General features: G+C 38.4%; 1 protein-coding gene across 16 annotated transcripts in view; it reads left to right on the top strand.

Annotated features, from left to right (window-relative positions):
- The window catches only part of IQSEC1 (IQ motif and Sec7 domain ArfGEF 1), a 683,881-nt gene that overhangs the window by 387,678 nt on the left and 269,826 nt on the right, over window positions 1-26,377 (top strand). For 7 of the 16 annotated variants that reach the window (XM_008165506.4, XM_042849588.2, XM_024102961.3 and 4 more), the window contains exon 3: window positions 8,931-9,017. The exons of the other annotated variants lie outside the window; for them this stretch is intronic. In XM_008165506.4, coding sequence (XP_008163728.1) covers window positions 8,931-9,017 — 87 coding nt within the window. The remainder of the gene's footprint in view (window positions 1-8,930; window positions 9,018-26,377) is intronic. 16 annotated transcript variants of the gene reach the window in all.

Here is a 26,377-nt window from a genome sequence, read left to right on the forward strand (position 1 = left end):
TGACCTCGATGATGTATAAAATTATCTCGTTCTATGCTTCATGAGTATCATATATATGTTGTTTTCTCATACCCTAATGATGCAGTAAATGCTTAGAAATCAGTTCATATGATATACATAATATTACCAAGAGCATTGCAGGCAACATAGCTGGCATTTAATGTTTCATTCATTTAATGCAGTGTAGCAGCTCTTCGCATGAGTTGTCACCTGTGGTTGAAGAACTAAGTGCTTGTACACTTGTAGCCAAGGGTGAAGGATGTTAAAGTTTGCATAGTGTTTGTGGCATCACACAATCTAAGTATGTATGGAAACCGCATCAGGCGATTTTATTCATGTGTGTTTTGAAGGATTGAATGGGCTTTGACTCTCAAGCTTGCTGTCAAACACACCATAGTACCAATGTGTCATCCCACCACAGCCCAAAATCAAAACAAACCTGATGCAAGTGCATAATGCTCTTTTTTTATTTGCTATGAACACCAGTGTTTCACTTCTAACCCATAATAATTCACAAGGACTGTGCCCACTACGTGCATCCATCATTTCCATTTAAAGATCCTCTCTTCCTAGGACTGAATTTAATTTGATCAAAGCACCCTAAGGTGAATGCCAGACCAGCCATTCCTAGCCTCAGTCTCAACAATTTCAATAACATCAATCTCAAACCATCCACATTCTGAAACCTTTATTCATGTTCAGTAATACTGTACCTATTTCATGAGTAGTGTTATTAAAATCAACTATGCAAGAATAAGGTGCTACTCAACATTAGTAAAGAATCTGGCCCTAAATTTTCCTTCTCTGTGTGTGTGACTGGCAGTGGGATATGGTGGGTGAGAGAATCTATTTAAATATTCTAAAATTAGACTGAGCTTTGATATGTTGTGTTCAGTTACACACAAGGAGGTTCAGATAAAAAAAGTGAACTCAGATAATAGGTGGTAGCCATCAACATGGATTAGCTCCTAAATGTTAGTGTTTATACCAAGTTAAAAAGGAAGAAACACTCTGTGCACTGGATTCCATTTGTGTATTGGTTTTGGGGTTTCTGGTTTTCATTACTGTCTATAACGGGACAGCATTTGTTTTAGTGCATAGCTCATATCAACTAGAAAGCCAATGTTGTGTGCAGATGATTTGTCCCTCAGTATGCAATGTAGTAGATTTCTGTAGTAAGTTATTCTTGTACTGTGAGGGGATTTTTTTTGCCGATTATTATAATAGTCAACTTCTCCACCATATAGGTAATTTTATATTAATATATATTAAGAATGTAGATTTGGCAAGTTTTTGATGATTGCTTTGTTACTAATCTCATCATAATTACTATTGCAACTGAGTTGGAGTTCATTTTTTCCCACCATAAAAAAATTGGAGGTCGTTCAGTATTAGTGAAGAGCATTTAACTCAAAAGATTACTTCCTTTGACAGTGGCATTGCTGTCTCGTTTATAGAACCAAATGGCAATTTATCTCCCTCCATTACTGCTTGTTTTTCTAACATTCCCCCCATACATATGACAGCATTTACTGTAGGAAGCAAGGCCTACCCTGTCATTTCTTCTGCAACTGCACTTTTAACTTGTTTAAGAGAAATTAGATGCATAGAGATCTGTATAAAGAAATATTGTAAGCCTAGGTATTTCAGAAATATTTTTCTGTAGAGTTACGTATTCATTATCTGTGCACTTGTCTTTTCAACCGATGAGCTATTTCCTGTGGTAATATATCAAATATCTAACACTGTGGTAAATTAAAACTAGTGGATATGCACAAATGTTAATCTACATGCAGCAGATATTAAGGTTTCAAATAATGCTGTAAATTCATAGAATCCTAGAACATGTTCCGTTGCTAAAGACAAGTAACACAGCCATTCATAAACACTGTTTTCTCCTTTCAGAATACTACATTTGTAAATATCAACTTTAGAAACCTAAATTCCTTCTACTCAGTCTTTTCAGATCAAAGTCAACCTCAAATATATGATTTAGTAGAATTACTATATTTATAGATACCTCACAGAGTGCAACATATGTCATTCCACAATGGTATTAGGAAATAAGCTTTGCCTTGCTGTAAAGCTCTCTCCCCTTCATTTGCTCACTCTATCTCTCGCTCTCTCTTTCGACATTACTGTTTTTTCCTCCCTTTTGAATATTAGACTAGAAATTCATCAGTCTTGCTGCTGGCACATTTGGTTTCTATGTTTTTAGTATAGACTGAAACAATGTAAAATGAAAAATGTGCTATATAAAATATTTGTATGCAACAAGATCCTTACTATCTTAGGAAATTCTGATAGTATGTTAATGAAGTCAGAAATATAGAAAATATTATTTCTACCTCCCTCCATCAATTTTCTGATCTTCTCTAACAGCATTTATTCTGCCTTTCCTATGCTACTTCATTTCTCTCTTTCTAGGCTCTTATGTTTAATTTTAGCTTTGAAACTGCATCATTTAACTCTGGGACACAGTTTTGTATGAAAAAAATCAATAGAAAATAATTTCATTTGTGCTGTAAATTGATTACTATAACCAGACCTTTAAGAATAGATCTTCTTAATCAAACTTGTGAAGGGAATTGAATGCTCCAAAGTATAGGTAGCTACACATTACTATTCTTATTTAAATTCAACCTAATTAATTTCCTACAAGCTGTACTGTGCATTAATATATAAAAGTAGCACCTCTTGATGTATATATTTTACAAGGAATTTTTTGTGTGTATACTTGAAATAAATATTGTTTGGAAGAATTGCTTTTTATAACCATGAGGTATAAGGTAAGTGCTATACATACTAGGATGCTACAAAATAGAATTCATACTCCATGGCTACTATGCTGGTGGAACTGTAAATGTTTTATAAAGGCAATGGTCTTAGTGTCCCAGGAGAGTAGCTTGTGATTTATTTTAGGGCCATTTTGTTAGTGTAGGAGCAATAATAGCCTACTTACCAGTGGTTTTTAAAAGGTGATAATTTCTAGCTACTGACACTTGGGTGGGAAATAGAGGAAAAAGAGGAGGAAAGGGAACTGATGTTAAAGAAAACCAAACCATTATTCTGTATATATCCTGTAACACTCACACACAACCTGGGTGTTTGACCATACTGGTAATAGGGCAAAAATCGTGTAGTTCTTACTCCTTTTGTAGGCAAAATTACCATTGCATTTAGTAGGGGGTTAGAATGCAAAGGACACACTAAAGACCACAGGATTTAGCCCATATTCATGAGATTTAATGGAATTATCTTTTACTCTTCATTTTTATTTAAATAAGTGTTATCCTTAAATGCTTTTAATTCTTCTATATGACCACCAGGCTCTTCTGTACCAAAGAACTGAGCCACCAGAAATGGCAGTGCTGCTTTTTTTCTTTTAAGTCAAAATGTCAAATTACAATATTTGCAGATCCTAGCCCTGCATCATGGGCAGAGGACGGGGGGAAGGGAGTGGTTCTGATTCATTGCTCAGGATAAACAAAAAGCAAGGTATATAGTGTTACTTGTGTTGACACCTCTTTGCCACCAGATGTCTCATTCTCTTCCTGCAAGTATATGTCTGGGCAGCTGTGTACTGAAAAGCATCTTGTAAAACTAAAGAAATGAGAGGACTAATAGGCCATTGGGATATGTATTGAGACAAAATCGAGTAAGTTACAAAAAGCTAAATTAATAAAAAGGTTTTCAGTGTAGGTATAACATCCAAAGTGGAGTCAAATTGCAAAATATATTGTGGAAAAAGAGCTCACACAGTGAAAGGGAGGTCCTTGCTGCCAAAACAATTGCAGTTGTCCTTGTAACCTTGAACAGAACATTGACTAGGTGAAATTTGCCTCTGTGCAGAGGGCCAGCACAAAATTCGGATTTAAGTGGTGCATAAGTATTTTGCTGGTCCTTTGCATTGAGTCAGTGGGGGAGAGTTTCTGAATAGCAAGATATCCCCTAAGAATAGCAAGAATATTGGGAATAGAGCAGTCCAAAGCAATTAATGAATTGCATACAATAATATTGCCATGTAAAAGATGACCAAACCCACCTGATGGACCTAATTTCCAAAAAGAGGGCACTCTTCCAGAAAGACTATCTTTATAAGAATACCTTTCCCAACCAGACTTGGACTTTATGCTGAGTGTTAATACTGTAGTACAGTACCAAATACTTGAGTAACTCCCACTGTTTATTAGGCCTTCCATGGAATGAGATATTAAACCAATGGTCTCTTCTACTCATGTGTAATAGCTGATAATTTTGCTGGAAATAAATTTGCAAGGCCCTCATAATGATTTACAATGATATAATTGCATTGGTTTTCTTACAATACTTACAGGAGTAGTAGCAATAATTGAAACAAAAATAAAACACACTTTATAAGTGCAAGAAAAGGTATGTAAGCAGTTGGATTTCCCACCCTGCTCTCTGAATATGGTCTACGTTCACTTTGTATAGTTAACAGTTTACCTCCGTCCTATGGTTTGTCTGTATTGGTATTTCAGATAACACCAAACAATCTCTGGAAAACATATCCTCAACTTTCTCTGAAAGCTGAGCTACTCCTAGAGTTTCCCTGCAGAGAACGTGCTCTGTCCCAGACCTTAATTCTTACTAACCAAAGAGCTACTCTCACCTTCCTCATGTCCCAGGTGGAGTAAACAGGCCAGACCTGCTCCAGTCTCTCAGGAGGAATCAGGTAGCATATCTTTGCAGGGTACCAACTCTTGCTAATAGGGCCATTTGACAAAATTACCTTGTCACCCTGTTATGAGGGATAAGAAGATATTCAATATCTGCAGAGATGGTTTACTTTGAAAGTAAGGGAAGAAAATAGCACATCAAAGCATAAGCAATTTAGAGCTAATACCCCGGATTTCCTCTAGTTTATGTTGTATCCTAACATTTGAGAGTCTGCTAAACAAAGGAGTTTTCACACCAAAGACTCGGGGATCTGAAAGAGATGGCACCGCATCATCTGCCTGTAGTTAAAGCTTACTATGATGTTCTGTGACTCTATTTCTGTTTATGTTATCTGTAGATTGAAGCGAAGCTTCCAGTGCCAATATAAAAATTAATGGTGAGAGTGGCATCTCTGGTTAATGTCACAGTGAAATACGAAGGTATCCTATATGAGAATTCATTTACAGTCAGCATACTGGGAATTTATAGAGATGGGTTTGAGCCAAAACCCCAGATTTAAACCTTTTGCAAGCTTTGGCTAAGTTTGAAATTGTATACAAGCTTTGCAACATTGGCTCATCTCTTAAAATTGATACTATTCTGAAAGGAAATATTTTTACTATTTGGGAGGTCTGTTTGAAGGAGAAATCTGTAAAAGAATATAAATATTTTAGGTGACAAGCAAAGCTTTCAGTTCAAAGGAACCTTGGGAATTTGTGGAGATCTGAAATAAATGGACTAGAATTAAAAAGAATTGCATGGCATCCATCCTTTGGAATGTTACAAAAACATCTTAGAAAATGAAATTGGTAGGATAAGCATCTGTCAGTCTTTAAGCATTATCTTGAGTCAGTGCTGAGGTACCCATGCTGTATTTAGATCTTCAATCAACTCTCTAATAGAACTTTGAAGACCATAGATCGGAGTTTAATAAGGCAAACTTAATAGGACTAAACATTTTAGATTCTGCAGACAGATGAGGGGGAAGGTGATTAAAAACTCAAATTATTCAAATGTGTTCAGATGTCGTTTTAGGCATTACTTTTTAGAAACTGTATCACAGACTTTATTTCAAATACAAATTTATTTCAAAAGTCTATGGAAATCGTTGAATTACTGTAAAACTTACATTTTTGACTTCATAATTTAAGTATTCAAATGACTATTACTTGGACTGCTATAAACAGTAATGTATGGAGGAAAAAATAGATGCTACAGCAATTGGTTGACGGCATACAGGATCTGGTTCTGATCTCACTTATACCAATGAAACATGGAGTTCTATTAGGTAAAACTGGAGTCAGGGGGTCAGTCTTGGGATCATAGTATCTGATCTCAGAATGAATTTGAATGGTGTCAGTTCTTCAGAACTAGAGATGGGTTTAAAAAAACAAATCCCTGGATCCAACAAGCCAGAACTTTGCATCTGACTCTGAACTTCATGATGGCCTCTATGGGTGCAAATGAATTGAAACAGAAACATGGATCTTAACATCCTGAGGCCTTGGAAAGTGGAGATCTAAATCTGGATCTGAACACTGCAACTTGGTTTCGTCTGTAATTAAAATGCGGAGTGTCTGAATTCCAATTCTGCAATTTGTTAGTGTTTCATCTCAGTACAACTAATGGGGACTACCACAATACCATGCTTCCCATTCAGCTGTTAAATGCCTCTTCACTCTGATTTTATGTGATCTCAATATGGTTATTACCTGATCTACAGGAAGCACCTATACATTGTATACAATAACTGTATTTTGCATTTACAATGCACCTTTCATATGAGACTCTCAAAGCACTTAACAAACATATTCTGCCTCCAAAACCCCTTGATAGTAGATGATTAATATTAACCCCCTTTGCAGATGGGGAAACTGAAGCACAGAGAGCATAAGGAAAAAAACGTGTCTATACAGCTGGAACTATTGGAGCAGGGGGAAGCCAAAGTGGGGCAAGTACTTTGGGTGGTGGTGGTTGGTTTTTGTTTTTCTTTTTCTGCCAGAAGTGTCAGCAGAAGCTGTTTATGGGTAAGCAGTGTGCAAAATTCTCTGCACTGGGCAGAACAAAGTCCAAAGCCTCATGTATGCCTGCTCCCTCACTCTCAAGAATAAGATATTGGCAGGGTGGAGAATGGATTTGTCTGAGAAGACATGGAGTTAATGAGCACAAACCTCTGCATGCAAAGGGGGCACTTAGCACACATGTCCTTCTTTGGTGTCCCTCTTTGGCCTTGCCTTTGCTTCTAGATTGGAGAAATTTGGTGGCCATGTAGCAGTGCTCTCATCGATACAGGGTCAGGCTCCCTATACTGGCCATTACTTTTTACCATGCAATTCTCTCTCTCTTTTATGCGTCACAAGTCAATATCTAGATTGTTCAGCCACTTGACTGCTGCGTCATCAACAGCTGCAAGGTGTTGCAGTCCACCCTCCAATCTTCTAGTTGTGCACTTCTCCACCACATGTTTGGCCATCTGCATTGTTGCCCCGCAGTCAGACTATAAGGATTGGGCTTGCAAATGATATGTGCAACACTCCATGCTTGCGCTATGAAGCATGAAGCCCACCTCCTCTAATAAATCCATGTTTTACTTGTAAAAAATAATATTTTATGAAATGTTTCTCCTGCTTTTTGATGTGTCCCTTTTAATAACCATTTTCTCCAGGAATGTGCTCTTCCCCCCCCCCCCTTCAATCTCTCCTCCCTCTTTTCCATTTTAAGTTGTTTGTGAAGTTGCTATCAATTAACATCTATTCCATGATTGAAAGATATCCTCCCACAGCACTTGATTATTCTTCAAATACATGCATGGAGGTTGTTTGATGAATGTTTTTATTTCTTTCCCAAGGGTCAAGTTCTTTTGGGAGTTCAATTGCCATCCTTAATCAGGAAAAACTCACTCACCTTGGCCTTGAAGTTGCTGACACAATTGTTGGCAGCAGGGATCAGAGCGACTCGACCTTCATCTTTAAAGGATTAGTGCCTGACTCCTTTCTTTCTGAAGAAAGACTGTGTGGCATTTTTCTGCTTAACTACTCCTTTTGATCTTATAAGAGGATGACCTCATAGGACTCTCTTTAAACACAGGGAGCCTTTAAAAAAAGGCAATTCTTTTGTGACACTCAGGAGAATGCTGTGAGCAAAAGAAATGAAGGCCAGGGATGACTTATATTTTAACTAATGATAAATAGTCTATATGTTTTATTTTTTAGAATAAATTGGAGGAAGAATATCTCTTTAGCAGGCACATCTTCTCCATGTAGATGCTGCAGGAGATATGAAATATTGGGTTGACTTTTCATTATTTTTATCTAGTTTCCAGAATGCTGTTTTCAGGAAATTTGATTTGCTTGTTTCGTCATGCAATACTTACTGCACTAAACCTTGTTTAATGCTTCCCTAGACAAATACTAAATATTGAGGAGCACTGCTGTGCATCATTTATAGATTGTTCATATTTTTCTTTGGCTGTGGCATTTTGTGTTGCCTTGTACCTTTTACTTAGCTGTGATTTTACTAGGTTAAATGTACTGATCCATAGTAGTAGTAGTAATTATTATTAATAAAGAGCTATGAAATGCAAAATGTTTGGTTTTTATTGTGATATAAGACTTAATTTTGAACATGTGGCCATAACTAATTTATATTACTGATTTCAGGAACTTTTTCTTTTAATTCAAATGTCAACTCACATGCAGTAAGTTAAATTATCAGATTTACAAAGCATTATGGTGCAATTTATTTATAGCGGCTGGGCCTTGAGAGAGTTTAAAGGTATTATGTTCATTTATTTACATATGCATCCCATTCTCCTCCTCACATCTGTAAATACTGTTGTAATATAAATAGCAATAAAACAGCTTGACTGGTGCAGAGTAATTCAAACATTTGAAATTTTATATTTCTGCAGGAATTTTAACCCTTAACCTCCATTATCTTTGCTTCTGTTGTTCCACATGACAAGGCAAAGACATAAAGTCATAAATTAGCACCTTTTTCTTGTTTTGTTTTGTTCTTTGCAACAAAATTTCTCTTTGTTGCAATAATTCATCATAATCTTCTTGATGTATACATAAGTTTGGGACTATTCCCCTTTATTTTCTGGGAATCAGAGTTGACAGTTGTACTTCTTCAAATTTCATTCAAACTTATGGAAAGTTTCAAACATACCTATTAGTACCTACCTTTCCCTAAAAAGCCCCTTTCTAGACACTTGGTGTTTTGACTTTGTGTTTTTCCTTGTGTCGTAGGTCTATAAATACTCTGCACCAGTTTTGCTGTCCAGCTCCATTGTACCATACCCAGCTAACTGTCCCTGCCACACACTCAGAGTACAGGTAAGAGTAGATATGGTCCTCCCACCTACTATTGTTAAAGAGAGATCTGGTTTTATAATCTTATATGATAAAATTATTCTCAGTTTGATATAAAGCATCACACAGCATTAGATAAAATCAAAATAGATTTTATATTGAATAAATTTTAAATCCAGTAGGACAGTCCTGCATCTGTTAATTTCTCTCAAGCACTGCTGAATGAGAGAGAGTAAAGTTATCTTTATAAATCATAGGCAGCAAGTCTCCCTAGATTCCCTGTGAGAAGGAAAAACAAACATTTCTAGGGTTGTTCTCACAAGACAAATGTATTAAATCATTTAATTCTCCCTTTAACCCCTAATTTACAATAAGAAGCACTGTTCAGAAAAATGTGAACCTCTTTGCCCCAGAATACTTTGTTACTGTGTGTAAAATAAGCCCATGTCTGGCTCTCCGGGGAGTAAGGGCCTGATCCTGCAAGATTCCTTTTTAACTCTGAATTAGAGGGCATTCAGAACCTCATAGGAAGCACTTGGCAGGATCATGCCCTGCATGGATTGAACAATACCCTACAGTACAGCTAACTGTTCCAGTTAGTTAGATGTAGTGCATGTGGATTTTGAAATTCTGTTTAAGTGTAGACAGCAAATATTTATACACCCCCAGCAGAACACTCCAGTGACCTTTATAGAAAAACAATAGGGCAAGTTATCCAAGATATTTAAACATATGGACACTATTAAGAAATTGTGCATGCTGTGGATAGCTTGTCTTTTATTTAACTTCTACTATCAAATTAGCTAGTGATAATTGCCAGCTCATGAATAATACTTGTACCAAAATATTAGAAGTATGTGCTGAAAAACCCTCTACTCACCTTGTATTGGTAATAAGGAAAGAAGAAAACCAGCAATGAATCCTAAATCTGTAAATGCACAAACATATTTTGTTATTTTCTCTGTTTCACATGCTAGTTATCCCTGTTCATGCATGTGTTGGATGCTTTCCATCTTTCAAATTTTCAGTCTCCATCCATCTCTCCTTGTGTTGGCTTCTTTTCATCAGCAGTACCCTCACTCCATGTTTGGCAGTGGCAAATCTGTAATCCAGTTGTAAACAATGACTGTGCACCTCATCCTGTGCTGACAAGTGTCCTGACAATGTGCAGGTTTCCACCTCTCATTTCTTCATGAATTTTTAATTTTCCTTTGTGTTAAATGAATAGATTGAAGGCCACAGAGGTTTTAGTTTCTTGACCATGTTTGGAAAACTTTCTGGAAGTGGGTTATTTACTAGCAACAGTAGTATTGGTGCTATTGCCATTTCTGTTGTTGTTTCTAATTAATATATACCCACATGTCATTGTGTATCTAAAGTCCCTTAGATCTGTAGCTTAACCTCATTAATGTTTTTGGTTTTAAAATACACATTTTTATACGGAGGCAGTGTTGCCTATTGTATAGAGCACTGCACTGGCTTCTATTCCCATGTCTGCCTCAGGGCTACTGGGCAATCTTAAATTACTTCATCACCTGTGCCTCGGTTTCCCCATCGGGAAAATGAGGATAATGACACTGTCCTTCTACTGATGAAAAGGACTGGGTGGGATTTTTATTACACATTTTCTGATGTATTTTTTCTACTAAAATATTTTGATCACCTGTATTAAACATAATTGATATGATTAGAATATTTTTTTATTTCAATCATTTTTTTAATACTGGAAAACCATATACAATTAATTTTTAGTTTATTAATATTGTATAGCAAGGTACAGAAAATGTAGGTTATTTCATACGGCTCTAAAGCAATCTTATAACATGTACATTTTAGAACTGTGGGGGATGGGATATTTGAAACCACTCGCTGTTGACCTAGTACTGTTTCCATCGAAGTCAAGGGGTCAGACTCTCAACTTGTGTAAATTGTCATAGCTCAGCTGAAGTCAAGAAGTTCTAACAATTTACACCAATTGATGATCTGGCCCAAGGAGTTTTACCATTGGCTTATCGGAAACAGAGTTAGGCCAACTCTGAGTCCTTTAGAATACCCCACCCTAGAACATTAAGGGCAAGGTTGACTCTTAATATGCAGAGGAGTTACTTCATGTAAGCCCAGCCCCCTGCATGGTGGATTATGGTTCCAGGCACAGGAAGAATGCAAGCTCTGTAGGGCTGCAACTCTCTCCTCTCCCTCGATTCTGCTGTGAGAAAGTAGGTAGGGTGGGGTGGAGAGTAAATGGAGCTTTGCCTACCCCCTCAGCACACTACACCCAGCCAGCCCCATTGGCTAAAGTTGGGAGTGTGCTGTACCCTATCTGTAGCAAAGCAGTCCTTCCCCAGGAGGGAGCCAAGGGGACTATGAGTCACAATTCCTTCCCAGGGTTCTTCCTTGGCAGAGGGAACTCTGTGCCACCCCACACTCAGGGCTAGTAGCAGTGTCTCAATTGATTCCAAGTAGAACTGGGCAAAATGTTTGGACCAACTGCCTTTTGCTGAAAAATGCAGTTTTGGGTTGACTGAAATGCAAATTCGGCTTGAATTCAGTGAATAGTTTCAAATGAGAAAAGTGAGGGGGGGGACTGAAAAAATTGCAACATTTTATTTCAGTATTCTTAAAACAAACTGTTGTGACTTTTCATTTCAAAATGACGTATAATTTTCAAATTTAGCTAGATTTTTTGCTAAGGTTTAAAAAACACCCAAAAACAAAAAGAAAAAAAATTGTTTTATATCAAATGAAATATTTTATTTGTCCTCAATTGCTCCCTACCCACCCACCCAATTCAGCAAGAAAAAACTGAACATTTTCTGTTTCTGGTCAACATGAAACAATTTTTTTCAGATTTTTCGGTTCGAGCCCTGAACTGAAAAATCAACTAGTAGCTTACCTCTAAGTCCAAAGTTATCTGAGACTTGAATTAAGGGCCAGATTCTGATATCCCTTCATTGACAGTAAGGATATCAGAGTCTGGCCTCAAGTAATCAGTTGTTGTAGATGTTGCTTCCTGATGTATGAAATTATAATGTAATAGCCATATAAATACAGTTTATTCAATAAGTAGTATGCAAACTACAGCCCTGATCTTGTAAGTACTCTCTACATGGAACTCCCATTGATGATAGTGGAAACTGAGCCTATAGAACATTTACAAATTGGGCCCTACATTTGCATATATTTTAATAACATTTAATGTAGCCTTAAATCTTTCAATTTTTGTTAATAATACAAACCACTGGAAAGAAAACAAAAACCAAGAATGGATGGTTAATTCTAATTTTAGGTTTTCAGCTTTATTTAGAAAATACACAAAGGGATTGATTTTGTAGCCCAGAATTAAAAGTGAAATTTGCTCTGAAAAAGAAACAATTAATGAGTGCACTACAGTGAAATCTGGAGCATCTCTGATTTGCTGTTAGCGAATTGCTGGATCATTTATTCACCCCAGCAGTTCTATTTCTAGCCAAGATGAACCTTGGCATCTGTTTTGAATTGTTAATAAGGAAATAATGCATTTTTAATAACTGTAACTATTGCAGTAATTCCTTGCTTGCTCATTTTTACATTGTTCGATGTACACTAGAATAATACAAGATGTTTCTTACATTTTTGTAATATAAAAAAGAGAAATCAAAGTAAGCTAATACATGATGCCAACTCCAGCTCGTTGCTTGTTCCTTTGTGTTCAAATTAGCCCCTACACCTTGCATCTTTGTCCTTTTTTCATTCATACTAAGAAACAGATTGTAAACAGAATACAATTTGAATAGTTAACAAACTGCTGTTCAATAGTAGCAACAATCATTTGATTTCGCAGAGAATAGGGGAGAGGTTTAAAACCAGATGCACCCTATAGTTAAGAGGGTACACTTTCCATAGAAGCCTGCCCCATAGCCATCAGTGGATTATGTAAATTTGAGTGTAAATGACAAAGTAATGTATTTTATGGAATAGCTAAGAACTACATTATTATTTATCCTTATTTAGCTAAGTAGCGTTATCATTTACCCACTAAACCCTGGTTTGCACTACAAATGTGTGTCGGTATAGCGTCGTCACTCGGGTGTGGAAAACCTAGACCCTTGAGTGACGCAGTTATATTGACCTAACCCCGGTGTAGGCAGTGCTGTGTCGATGGGAGGGCTTCTCCCGTTGACATAGCTACCACCTCCTGGGGAGGTGAAGTACCTACGCTGGCGGGTGAGAATGGCAGACAAAATAAATCACAGAAGGTCTAAAATAATGCAGCCTACCCCTTGTTTGAAGGGGAATACGCTTCTCCCAGCATTACAAGTCAAATTTCAAATTCAGCCCTGCTGTAAGCAGGCTTCAATTAGGAACTGAGCCAGAGCTAAATGTGGTCACCAGTTGTAATAGACATTGATTTTGTACAGCCACTGGCTGCAAAATTGCTCCATGTTATTTTGCCATTCAACTTACATGACTGTTTGCACAGTCACTGAATTCGATCCTTAAATGGCTGCCTTCGCAAGCTGTGGATTCAGCCTGCCACTCTACTCATGTAAAAGGAGGGACTTCCAGGTCTGTTGAATGTAATTACTTAATGCACATGTTATTGCTCAGGGTGCTCAAGCTTCTGTACATATGATTAAGGCAAAGATTTAATCACGGGTATTTTTAGTAAAAGTCATGGACTCGTCACGGGCAAAAAACCAAAATATCACGGCCCGTGACCTGCCCATGACTTATACCATAAATACCCCTGATTGAATCTTGGGGGGAGGGGGTACTGTAAGGGAGTATGCTGGGGGGGAGAGAGCCCATGGCACCAGCTGTGGGGGGGGAGACCTGGGGGGCCTGCTGCCACTCCAGCCATGGTGGGGGGGGAACCCCAAGGGCCCACTACCACTCCAGCTGCAGGAGGAGAAAGCGCTGAGAGCCTGCTGCCACTGCAGCCACCACTGGGGAGGAGCCCTGGGGCCAGCCACTGCTCCGGTTGCCCTGGGATTGCTGCCAGGAGCCCCTGAGCGGTGGCTCCTCCCGACGCCCCCAGGACTGCTGCTCAGGTGGTCCCTGGGACCAGCCGTGTGACGGGTTGGATCACAGAAACCCCCTTGGGAGCTGCCACCTGATGTGCAAAGACTACCCCTGCTCCTGTTTTCCCTGCCAGCTCAGGACTCCAGCACCTTGTCTTGCTGAGCCAGACACTCCCATCTGCTCCAACACAGACCCAGGGTCTGAATCACTTGCCCCAAAGCTGCAAGTTTACCTGAAAACAGCTCACAGAAGTGTGCTTGTCTTTAGCACTCAGATGTCCAACTCCCAATGGGGTCTAAACTCAAATAAATCCGTTTTACCCTGCATAAAGCTTATGCAGGGTAAACTCATAAATTGTTCGCCCTCTACAACACTGATAGAGAGATATGCACAGTTGTTTGCTCCCCCCAGGTATTAATACATACTCTGAGTAAATTACTAAATAAAAAGTGATTTTATTAAATACAGAAAATAGGATTTAAGTGGTTTCAAGTGGTAACAGGCAGAACAAAGTAAGTCACCAAGCAAAATAAAATAAAATGCGCAAATCTAATGTCTAATCAAACTAAATACAGATAATCTCACCCTCAGAGATGCTTCAGTAAGTTTTTCTCAGACTGGACACCTTCCAGGCCTGGGCACAATTCTTTCCCCTGATACAGCTCTTGTTCCAGCTCAGGTGGTAGCTAGGTGATTCTTCATGATGGCTCCTCTCCCACTCTGTTCTCTTCCACCCCTTTATATATCTTTTGCATAAGGCGGGAACCCTTTGTCCCTCTGGGTTTCCACCCCCCCCACTGGAAAAGCACCAGGTTAAAGATGGATTCCAGTTCAGGTGACATGATCATATGTCACTGCAAGACTTCATTACCCACTTGCCAGCACACACATATACAGGAAGACTAACAGGTAAACACAGCCATCTGCAGACAATGGTCCTTGTTAATGGGAGTCATCAAGATTCCAAACCATCATTAATGGCCCACACTTTACATAATTACAACAGGCCCTCAGAGTTATATTTTATATTTCTAGTTTTAGATACAAGAGTGGTACATTTCTACAAATAGGATGATCTCACACAGTAGATTATAAGCTTTGTAATAATACCTTACAAGAGACCTTTTGCATGAAGCATATCCCAGTTACATTATATTCACTTATTATCATGATTTTATAAAACCATATAGACTGCACAACATCACAAGCCGCATCGGCCACTGCCTGGGGTCACCAGAGCAGCGGCTGGTGCAACTGGCTGTGGGGCCGTCCGAGCGGCTGGCTGCAGAATCGCTCCAGCAACAGTCAGTGTGGCTGTCCCCAGGGCCATTTGAGCAGGTGGTCCTGGGGTCAGCCACACCAGCTGCTGCAGAAGTCACCGAAGAAGATCGCAGGAATCCATGACTTCTGCGACCTCCGTGACAAACACAGAGCCTTACATATCAATACTGAAGCTGTGATGGTTCAGTGTAAATTGGAGGATAACCAGGAGAGAAAGAGTGTGTGTGTGAAAAATATACCTGTATATACATATTTGTACTATATGTGCATATGTGTGTATATAAGCATGTACATATTACTACAACTGGACAGATTTGTTTAACATTAATGCTTGAAAGACATTGAAATAACTGTTTGAAAGACTGAATTCCATTTGATCTGATCTGTTTCTTCATATGAATACTATTTCTTTGCTTTGTTGTGCATGAAATAACAGTTCCCAACCATACTCCTCCATCTACCCTCTTCAGCTTTCATTACTGATATTTTCAAACCAGATGCCCTGTCATGTCCAAAGATGATTTCTAAAATCTTGAAACTGGAGATTTCCTTTTCTTTTCTTTTTTTTCCCCAGTGATGCCTGTGAAAACAAAAAGATATTGCAAAGGATGTTATAGTACCAAAGAAACCCCATGATTTTCTTGCACTCTCTGCCTGCATAATGTTTAATCAGCACCTCTGTGAGGTAAAATTATTCTTCTGACAATTCCGTACTTATTCTGAAATTCAATACAGAATTTTTCAGTTTTAACCAGCAATGTTGGCTAATGTGTAACAAACCACTACATCAAAAATAGCAGAAGGATTGATCATGCTCATCCTTTTTGCCTGTGCCAGAAGTAATCAGTGTAGCCTAATATTACAGTAATGGTTAACAAGGAAATCCACCATCCAATAATGAACCAAATGCCTAGCTGTTAGCTGTTGATGTATAAGTGGCAGTTTTCCTTTTCACAATCAGTTTCCCAAAGAGTTCTGTGAAATATTTGCACAGTCAGCACAATCAGGGAAAAATCCATTTTTGTTAGATTCCTGCAAATGAAACATTACTCATTTTTTCAGGTTAAAATACCTTTCCCATCCTCAGATTCATTCCCTCATTCAACAGAAGCACAATGTATCCTAGTCTCTGAGAAAATACACCAAACTCCTCTGTAAAATCTCACATAAAAATGTCTTTTGGTCCTAGAATGCCCTGTCTTTCTGGGAGACCCCCAACACCACAATCTACTAGTGAGGGTGTCCTGATGTGGTTTTCCAGCCAAAGCTCTATCGCAGATACAGATGTGTCCAATGAGCTACATTTCACAGAAGACATTGAGTGGCTAAAATGACAGCTTATTAAGGCTTCACAAAACACCAGGAGTTGTTGGGAAGCAGGGCCGGCTTCAGGGTTTTGGCCGCCCCAAGCAGCCAAACAAAAATAAAAAAAAAGCCGCGATCGCAATCTGCGGCGGCAATTCAGCGGAAGGTCCTTCGCTCCGAGCGGGAGTGAGGGACCATCCGCCGAATTGCTGCCAAAGCTGGACGCGCCGCCCCTCTTGGAAGTGGCCGCCCCAAGCACCTGCTTGGTAAGCTGGTGCCTGGAGCCGGCCCTGTTGGGAAGGTATCTTCATTCCAACGAAATAGCAATTTGCTAACGATGACTTTGAAACACATTTGTAAGTGTTGTAATTTTCTTGTTTAAAATTCCATCTAAATGCCAGACCATATTATTTCAAACAGATCAGAATGATAAAAATGACACGACTCATGCAAACTGGAGCAGAAGTTCATAATTTTGATGGCTCCCGAGAAAATATAGAAATTCCAAACAGAGAACTAAAGAATCAATCAAACAATATATTCTGTAATAAGAGATTTCAGTGCCAGTAAATATGATTTTCATTCTGTTTATATTGCCAGGTTGCACAGGAAAGCTAGTATAAAAATAGAATAATACTTGCAATTTCTCCACCTTCTGACCTACAGGATCTAGGTATGGAAAAACTGTAATCTATACATTCACCGCCAATAGACTGTTAAAAGCAATTGGTAGATTATTTTAATAGCTACTCCAAATCTTTCCTTCATTGTATTCCTTTCCATCCTTCTTCTTTAGCCTGCTATATAGTTAAAGAAAATGGCCACTGGTGGTGGTGTTACTGGTAAAGAAGGGACATCGTGCAAGCTTCCTGATAAGCCGGCATCCCTTCCTCTACTTCCTCCCACCATAGAGTACAATATAGCATTACAGATGTAGGTATTCCAGATTGCTTTTGTAATTTAATAGCATATGTAACTTCTGATTTGTAGCACTATTCATGATGCTGGCAACTCTGAAGACAGAGTTCTACCTAGCTTAAAAGAAAAAGGAGTACAGCCCTATCTGTAAGAAATACTTCTACACGTAAATCACCATGTAAAAAAATCATGCCTCCACTCCTATATTTTCAATTAAATACATTTGGAAGTCCTCATGGAATCTTTCTCTTTGATCAGTTAAAACCAAGGACCTTTATCCCTACAATAGATTGGGGCAGAGTGAGGAATTCAATGAATTGTACATTTTGAAATAATTTTTCTAGTGGTAAAAATAGAAATTACCCTTCTAAAAAGTAGCTAGACACTTTGATACAAAGCTTTCCACCTCAAACAGTCTTTAATGGCATAACCATTTATGGGTTTGTGCTGTCTTTTGATTATTGCATGAAATCTACTGAAAATGAGGCCCAGAACTTAGCACCATGTATATTCTCCCAAAGATTCTTATGAGCAGTGCAACTGGGCTACCTTCCATTGCTTACAGAGGGGCTGTACTGTTTTTAAATATTGTAGCTGAATTCTCCTAATGTTGTTCCCTTGTGATTCTGTTCCTCTCTCTCTCTCTCTCTCTTTTCTTTTTTGCCCACCTTGGCAGGGAAGATAATGTTCTCCACCAGTTCTGTTGTCCACCTTCTGGGTCTAGTAGTCCATCCTCAAGATAACAGAGAAGCTCTGGGTCGCTAAGTGGGCAGTCAGAGGGCCACATCTGTATATTCCATCTCCCTCCTCTTCTTTCTCTTGCTGGTGTGTATGGGACTGACATAACTTGCATGGAGACACTAAAGATTCTGGTTTACATCGAATTTAAATTTACTCAGAATGCCTGGTAACTTCCACTCTGCACTTTCTTCTCCAAGCTTTCACGGCTCACTCTTTCTGTGCCAAGTGATTAAAATGCATATGGAGTGTAAACAAAAATGTAAAATGCACAATATATTTTGAAACAAAATAAACAGTGCCATAAATCTCCAAGTGTACTGCGAATTTTGTTATCACATGCAGTCATAATGATTTCTTATAGGCAGTAGATGTGCTAACTAATGTGATTTATTTTCTTTCAAATAGATTTTTGTTCTCTCCGAACGTGTATTGCATTAAGCCTTTTGGAACAGTCTTGAATGCAGATTTCAAAATTGGGCTCTAGCTGCATAGTTCAGATCCAAATCTGAATGTGGCCAGTGTTTAGGGATGTTCGAACCTGAGACTTTGGTTCAACTACTTTTCTACTACTGTAGATGTCGTCTGACTATTCCAGTGATTCTGCCAGATGGGTATTGTAGCTGCAGAACCATATTTGCCTAGGCTTTGAACAGCTGCCTTTCTCAATGTTTTTTAAATGTCTACCAATTGTATATTTAAATATGTTTGTGAAAGAGTCATATTCTGTATTAGGCACTGATAAACACACCTCAACTGAATAGTGTATCTTTCTCTAAGCTATGTACAGTATCATGTAAAGGCCCAGATATGTCCGTGGATGGTTATGTCGCTCCCACTGCAGTGAATGTGAACTGCCCATGTTCATCCAAGAGCTCCAAATGCCTGAAACCCAACAGGTACTTGGTAGGTGGAAAAGAGGGATGGAACTAGAACATACCACCTGCAAATGACCGTTTGAGGGCTGCAGCTGTTTGGCTCTGCTGAACTTAAAGGGCCAAACCCAGAAAGATATTCTGGGAAATAAAGGTCCTATAATAGAGCAACTCCACATTTTGGGATTGAATGCATCTCAGTTTCATGTGGTTCTCAATCAGGGTTAGTAGGGAGCAGAAAATCACTGAAGAAATTGTTCTTGGGAGAGGGGTTACTTTGGTGTTGGGTCTATCACACCACAAGATATAATTCTAAAGGATATGAACTACCTGGGGTTTAAATGGAGTTAGAGGAGGGATTGGGAGGTAGGATGAAAGACTTGCAAAAGAGTTGATGTTTTCTCTTAATTATATGTAGTTGTAAGGACAGGGGATGGAAAGGATTGGGGACCAGTAGAATCAGGGCAGGAAGCAGACTAAGACAAGGCAGGGTAAGGGTCATCCTGTTCTTCTCTTGTTCCACACTACACACAATTCAAGGTCCAGGAATGGCCAAAAATGTGCCTGTGCATTTAGTGGACAGAATTTTAGACTGCGTGCTCCTCAGTTTTTCTCCCAGTTACCCCATGTTATGCCACTCTTTAGATTATTCATTTACTTAACTTCATGACCATGCCCCAGATAAGTGTGTCACATACCTGGGGAAGAATTTGGCCTTAAGGAATGCAAACCCTGGTACTCTTTGTGCATTTGTAAGAGGTTCTACACTACCCTCAATTTGTGTGTGCAGATTGAGAGCACTGTATGGCTTGAGCCTACATTTGGGGATTGAATACATCTATTTCATGTGGTTCCCAATCATATGGCATTACAGTGGAATTAATGGGCATTCATTCTCTATGAGGAATTTGCAGATCATGCATGCTGAAACTGTTGTTTAAAGGATTTCTCCTTTTTGATACAGACGTATTAGTGTTCTCATGTTTACCGTGTTAGGTAGAGTAGAACATTAAAATGTCTGCATGTCACTGACATTTTCTTAGCCTTTTATCTCTTCCATTAATTAAGCAGGAATTTCTCACAGACTTGTTACACTTGGCTAGAAACAGTAGGGATTTGTATTATTTTGACTTGCTTATCTCTGTCACTAGCGTAAACAATAATTACCTCTCTCCACTCAGTGTACTGATCTGAAGCACAGTAATTATTCTCTTCTACAGGCTGGGATTTGTGAGATCTTCTCATCTGTATTTTGTTTGTTTGTTTAAAGAAAAATAGAGGAAAGACTTATGTACATGAAAGTCCAAAAACATTCATTCTGGGTGTCAGTCCTTTTGCAATGAAGAGAAAGCATCATCTTGAATGTAGTTACAGTTAATACTGCCTCTCATGAGAAAAGGCAGTCCAAGGCAGATCTGTGCTATTATCTGGTGCAAAGACAATACGATCACTTGGTGTTGTCTGCATTTTGCACTTTCCAGTTAGACGCAAAATTTTTGTCCTCAGAAATTGCTGGCATACAAAACTCTCAAGTCAGTAACTATGCTATCTTCAAACCATGCATTGTTCTGCACCAGAAAAGCTGACCTCCACTGATGCAGTGAAAGTCAGATATGCAGAAGTACACATTTCCCTTTTTAAATAAATAATGTCTAGCTAAATAAAGCATGCTGTATATCTCAGGCTTCAGCACTGGAACTGGGTAGAATTCTTTTCTAGTTACCTCATCCAAGTTTTAAGCAGATGACCTAACCGGTGCACATTGTCATGAAATGGAAGGGAAGGGCTGCACTGAAAACTGTCTTTCCCTTTTCTTCTGATTTCTATATGCTTTCCATAGTTGGGAGTGTGGAGGATGCTTCTAGTTGTGCATGAATGAATCGTTCAACAAATGGACCATAACACATACATCTTTGATATGGAAGGCTGGGGAAAAATCGTTTAGCTGCTGTTCTCATGCTTTATTCACTTATTTTGTGTGAATGCATTCCAGAGTGCCCCTGGGTGAAGGGTTGAAGAAGAGCTGCCGCTTGGGTGGTTTTACATAGAAAATGTTTTATTAGGCACTTGCAAATTGGTACTGATTAAGATCTGGCTCATTTTTATTTTTCCATTTTGAATACAGGGGCTTCTTTTGTGATCATATTAAGTTTTTAGTCATGTTTCTTTTTTGGATGGTTTTGGTTACAATGCACATACATTACAGCATTCAGTACTTTGCATGCATTGCAACCTATGTTCCAAAAGTAGATTGTATCTTAAAATAACTTTCATTATTAGGAAAATCTAAATATTATATAACTGTCTACTATATGAGTAAAAAAATTAAGTCCCTGGAAGAGTTAATAAAATGGAGAGGATGTTTGCAGAAACAGTTCCGTATAGATGTCATTACAGATTCAGATCAACATTTTAAAATTTTCCCAAGATCTTAACTAACTCAAGGTTCACAAAAGATAAGTGGTTCAATTTCATTGTGGTGAGAAAGGTCCTTACATGAAACAGATACGTGGAAATGACCTGTAATTTCAATACATGCCAATTAAAATGTAAATTATTATCATTGCTATTTGTATTGAAGTAGTTCTTAGAAGCCCCAGTCAGGGATTGGGGCCCGATTGTTCTAGGCACTGTATACACACATTGCACACAGAAAGTCCCTGTCCTAAAGAGCTTTCAAACTACGTAAACCCAGTTGATTAAATCTGTGGAGTGTGTTGATGACATATGACATTGTCATTCCAGTGTAGACACAGATTAAACAGATGCACATTTGATTCAGTTGTTCATTGTTTTGAAAATTGCTATTTAATGCTTCATGCTCATATTACATTCAAATGCTCATTTTGGTGAATCATGCTTAACCGTTGCTTTTAATCTTTTCATTACAAATGCTTAAATTGTTTAGGAAATATAAGTTTGCAAAGTATAGAAACACTAGGGCATGAAAAATACTATGAATCACTGTAATAGAAATACAAAATGCACCTTTTATTTGCTCTTAGATGTGTAGATATTGTGAGTATTCTAATCAAGAATATTTTTATGAGCAACAGAGACAGATTTTACATGACACTAAGATTCCTGCAAATGGTTGCTAGAGGGAGCTCTGGGGCAGTGCATTTCAAAGCTTTCACAGTATTTGCTCATCATGCTTTACTGTCTTTTGAGAGCATGAATCACAGATAAAAAGGAATTAATGTATGTTAACCTGCACCTTTATGCACTTATTACTTGCTATTTATGTGGAGACAGAGAAGGAGTGACATATAAACTGACAAAATGTGCATGTGTTTTCCACTGTGCTCCATAAACTTTTCTTTGCTGAACGCTAACACTCTGTGTTTGTTTATTAATATTATTGACTGTATGCACTTTGCAGTCTTGACAGTTTTCATTGTTAGCCAACTATATATGGCTCTTTCTCCTATTAAGTTAACATAGAATTTATCCTTAGGAAAGTGCTTTGACTCATGAAGTTGATAACAGTACAATATACTTATATGGAATCTTCTTTGAAAACAGTACTGGGCATATTCTTCTGGGGTAGAAACAACAACAAGATATGAAACAAATATTTTGGACCCCCAGCATCACTCCATTTACTCCAATGGAGCTATTTCTCATGCACATAGTCATAAATCAAAGGAGAATCAGGCCCTCCTTTACAAGTGATTTGTCCCTGTTAACTTTGTTTCCCTTACAAGCAGCTTTAAGAATGTCTGGCAGATTCAGTCGATCTGTGGATACTCCAAAATTTGCAAAATGGGCATTGCCACCAGTACAGCAAGTACTGTTGTTTGGGTGAAATCTGTAAGCAGATACAGCTGCAAAGAAAGTCTGAATCATCTAACACAAAAACAACCCTGTTTAGCTGAGTCATATTAGAAGTTTGTTTTTTCTGGTCGCTGACAAAGATACAGACTCAACCTCTGCTCTGAAATGAAGTTCCTACCTCTGTTGATGTACAGGTTGATCTTAAAGTTCCAGACTGATTTTAATCAGCTGTCCTAGGGCAAGGGGAAGTATCCTTAGCAGATATCAGAGGGAGGCAGCATGCTGTGATGAATACAGCAACTGAGAAGCAGGAGACCTATGATCAAATTTATGAGGGACATAAGTAAGCGCAACTTTTAGTGAAGTCAATGGGAGTTGTGGCTGTTTATGCCTGGGCTAAATTTATCCTCCCCATTCCACCACTGGGTAACTTTGGATGAGTCACTTAATCACCCTGCTCTTCAGTTTCCTCATGTGTAACATAGGGAACGATAATATTTACCAATCCTTGAAATAGCTTTGAGATTCTTAAATGAAAATCTCTGTAGGAGATTACTCTTTAGGTTATTGCCCTAGGCAGTGGGGAAGGATAACGACTGAAGGAAAATGGGGCATCTATTCATTTGTTTTCCTTCATCTTGTATGGTAAAGGCTCATGGCAAAATGTGTGGTGGCTATTCATTAAGGGATGTCTCTGTTAAAAACCACATGGTAAAAGGGACCCTACTGAAGAAAAACTTTAATGATCACAGGAAACTTCTGGGAGTCTGATCCAACTCCCATTGAAGTCAATCTCTGCCTTTGGTACTTATATCAACTGCCAATGGAGTTTAGGCACCTAAATCCCCTTTGAACATAAGGTGTAGGCTCCTAAATCAGTTGGGTGTTGTGACGCTGCGTGCAACAATGCCTAAATACTGTTAAAAATCTGGGCCTAAATGGTCACATAGGAAGTCTGTGGCAAAGCAGGGAATTCAATCTAGGTCTCCCAAATCCCAGGGTAGCACCCTGACCACTGGTCCATCCTTCCTCTCCAGGAAGTCCAATGAGAATCTTCCATAGATTTAAATGGGTATTGGAGTAGGCTCCTAAATGAAGACACGTGGCACATTTCAAAAAGGGACACTGTCCCCTTGTATGTCAGCCCTGTTGCTGATCCTTTTATTGATATATCATGTACATTTTCTTTGAAAATCCCAAATGAATCTGCAACACCAATAGATGCCACGGTGGGGACAGAGATTAAAAAAAGAAAAGACAAAGTTATAAAATCTGACAGCTGAGTGGAGTAGGAGAGACTAAGACGTAAAATAATGGAGCATGTATTTGATTTTATGAGCTCAACCTAAAGTAAATTGGAGTTTCTGTACACACAATCATTTGTGTTCACAAAAGGCAGAGACTGAACGTGCAAATGGTATTTACAAGGACAGATTGGGTAGTTAAAAGTCCAAATGCCCAACATGCATGTGCAAATGCCACTTGCTTAGATAGATTCCGATTCTGTTATTGCAGGTGAAAACAATCTATGCACAAAAAGAAAGGTTTTACAAGGCCTTTTAGGGAAGACTTGGCTGTATTTTAATTCTATTTTTTTCTAATTTCTAATGTTTGTGTACTGTATTTTGGGTGGTTTCCAATCACATTATGGTATTCATTTACATTTCATTCATTTTGTTATCCACATGTATTTTGTGGTCTTAAACATTTTTTAGCTGATGCACCTATACAATAAAGCAGATAAAATCAACCACATCTATGACCCCTGTGTGTAGAGCCCAGCCTTCTCAAACAAATTCGCTCTCCTCCTTCCCCTTTCCGTCCCCCACTCCTGGGGCCGTTTCCAAGCATTCACTTAGACCCCTTCCCTTGAGCAGCTGTAGACCTGAAAACTGAGCTTATTCACTGTCACCTTGGATGAAAAAGTGTCCCAGGAAAAAGTGTGACACAGATACAGTAACTAACCCTTCATCATAAGATCATAGTAGGTGCTGCTGTAACAGAAAATTATGCTTGCACCAGAAAGGTCATTTTAAAATAATTTCATCCATTTAAATCCCACAATGTCTGTGTTAAGCAGCTAACGTATTTGTAACATTGGAGAGAGAATGGGTGACTAGCACATTGTGTATTCTCTTGGATGCAGCAGATGTTTCTGACAAATAAGTTTGCTTGCTTGCTGGCCATGCAGTGACTGATTAAAGCAATTTCCCTCTGCTTTGTTCTTTGTTAATCTGTGAGATGTCAGCTGAGGCCTGTCGATATCATCTGGCCATGAAATTGACAAGATCGCTACTGTGGTAAACAAAGCTTCTCCTCAAATGAGTTTGGCTTTTCCAAAGTCCACATATACACAATCTTCTATTTTAATCACATCTTTCACAAAAAATATTTTTAAAATCCTTTTAACAAGTCATTGGATATCAATGAAACAATATTTAATTTATTGTTGCAAATAAATTGCTGTGTTCCAGATTAAAAGTGAACAGCAGAGTGTATAGCTGTAGTGGCCTTTTTCTTCTCTGTAAACTGGTGAGTTAAATTGTATGAGTTTAATGCTTCAAGGCATAAAAGCAGCCTATTTTAAAAATAATAAAGTATCAGAGACTGTGCATTATTCAAATCATTTAACATTTTCATCAGAGGCTCAGGGATGAACAAAGAACAACAAAGAAAGCAGAGGTTTAGTTACACAAGTGAAACAGTAGGAACCTGTCACTGTACTTCAAACCAGTCTACCTGCTCCCATGCTTTAGTTTCACGTTTCATTAGTCGCTTGTCTTTCACAACCAGTAAATGTATTCTGTCTTCTAAAAGTCTTACATTAATTTTGCCATTGAGAACCTTGGCTGGGCTGTTATGGTGGCAAAACAAATGCTTTTATTGTAAATACAGTCTCCGTGTAAACAAGGTGCCTCCTACCACACTCTTGGGTTGGAAAACATCTTGTTCTATACAAACAATTCAGACTTGTTGGGGCTAGAAGCAAAGATGAAAGTGGTGGCTGCTCCAGCCAAATGCTGTATTGTGAGGTTTGACTGATCATCAATCTCATCATTGTTATGGCACTTAACTTTCTAATGCCAAAGAATTAAAGCCTGAGTAACAAATGTGAAATTAAAGAGAGTGGCAGCCATGCTGAAACCTGTCTGGGATGGGAGGTTTGAAAAATACGGAACAATTCTTTTTTCTAGACAATTTCACCGCTTCACTATAATTATCTGTTTTCCCTGTTTTGAGCTAAAAATAGCAGGAAGAAAATATACTCCTGATGCAAACGTGCTCCAAACTCTATGTGTGGTCTACAGCAGGTAGCAGGCAGGGAGCCATTGGTCATCTCTGGTGCACAATGTGGTGGTTACAGTCTATAAGTATCTACATGGGGAACAAATATTTAATAATTTAATAATGGGCTCTTCAATCTAGCAGAGAAAGGTATAACACAATCCAATGGCTGGAAGTTGAAGCTAGACAAATTCAGACTGGAAA

This window comes from Chrysemys picta, chromosome 7 (genome assembly GCF_011386835.1).
Source record: "Chrysemys picta bellii isolate R12L10 chromosome 7, ASM1138683v2, whole genome shotgun sequence".
Taxonomy (NCBI): Eukaryota; Metazoa; Chordata; order Testudines; family Emydidae; genus Chrysemys; species Chrysemys picta.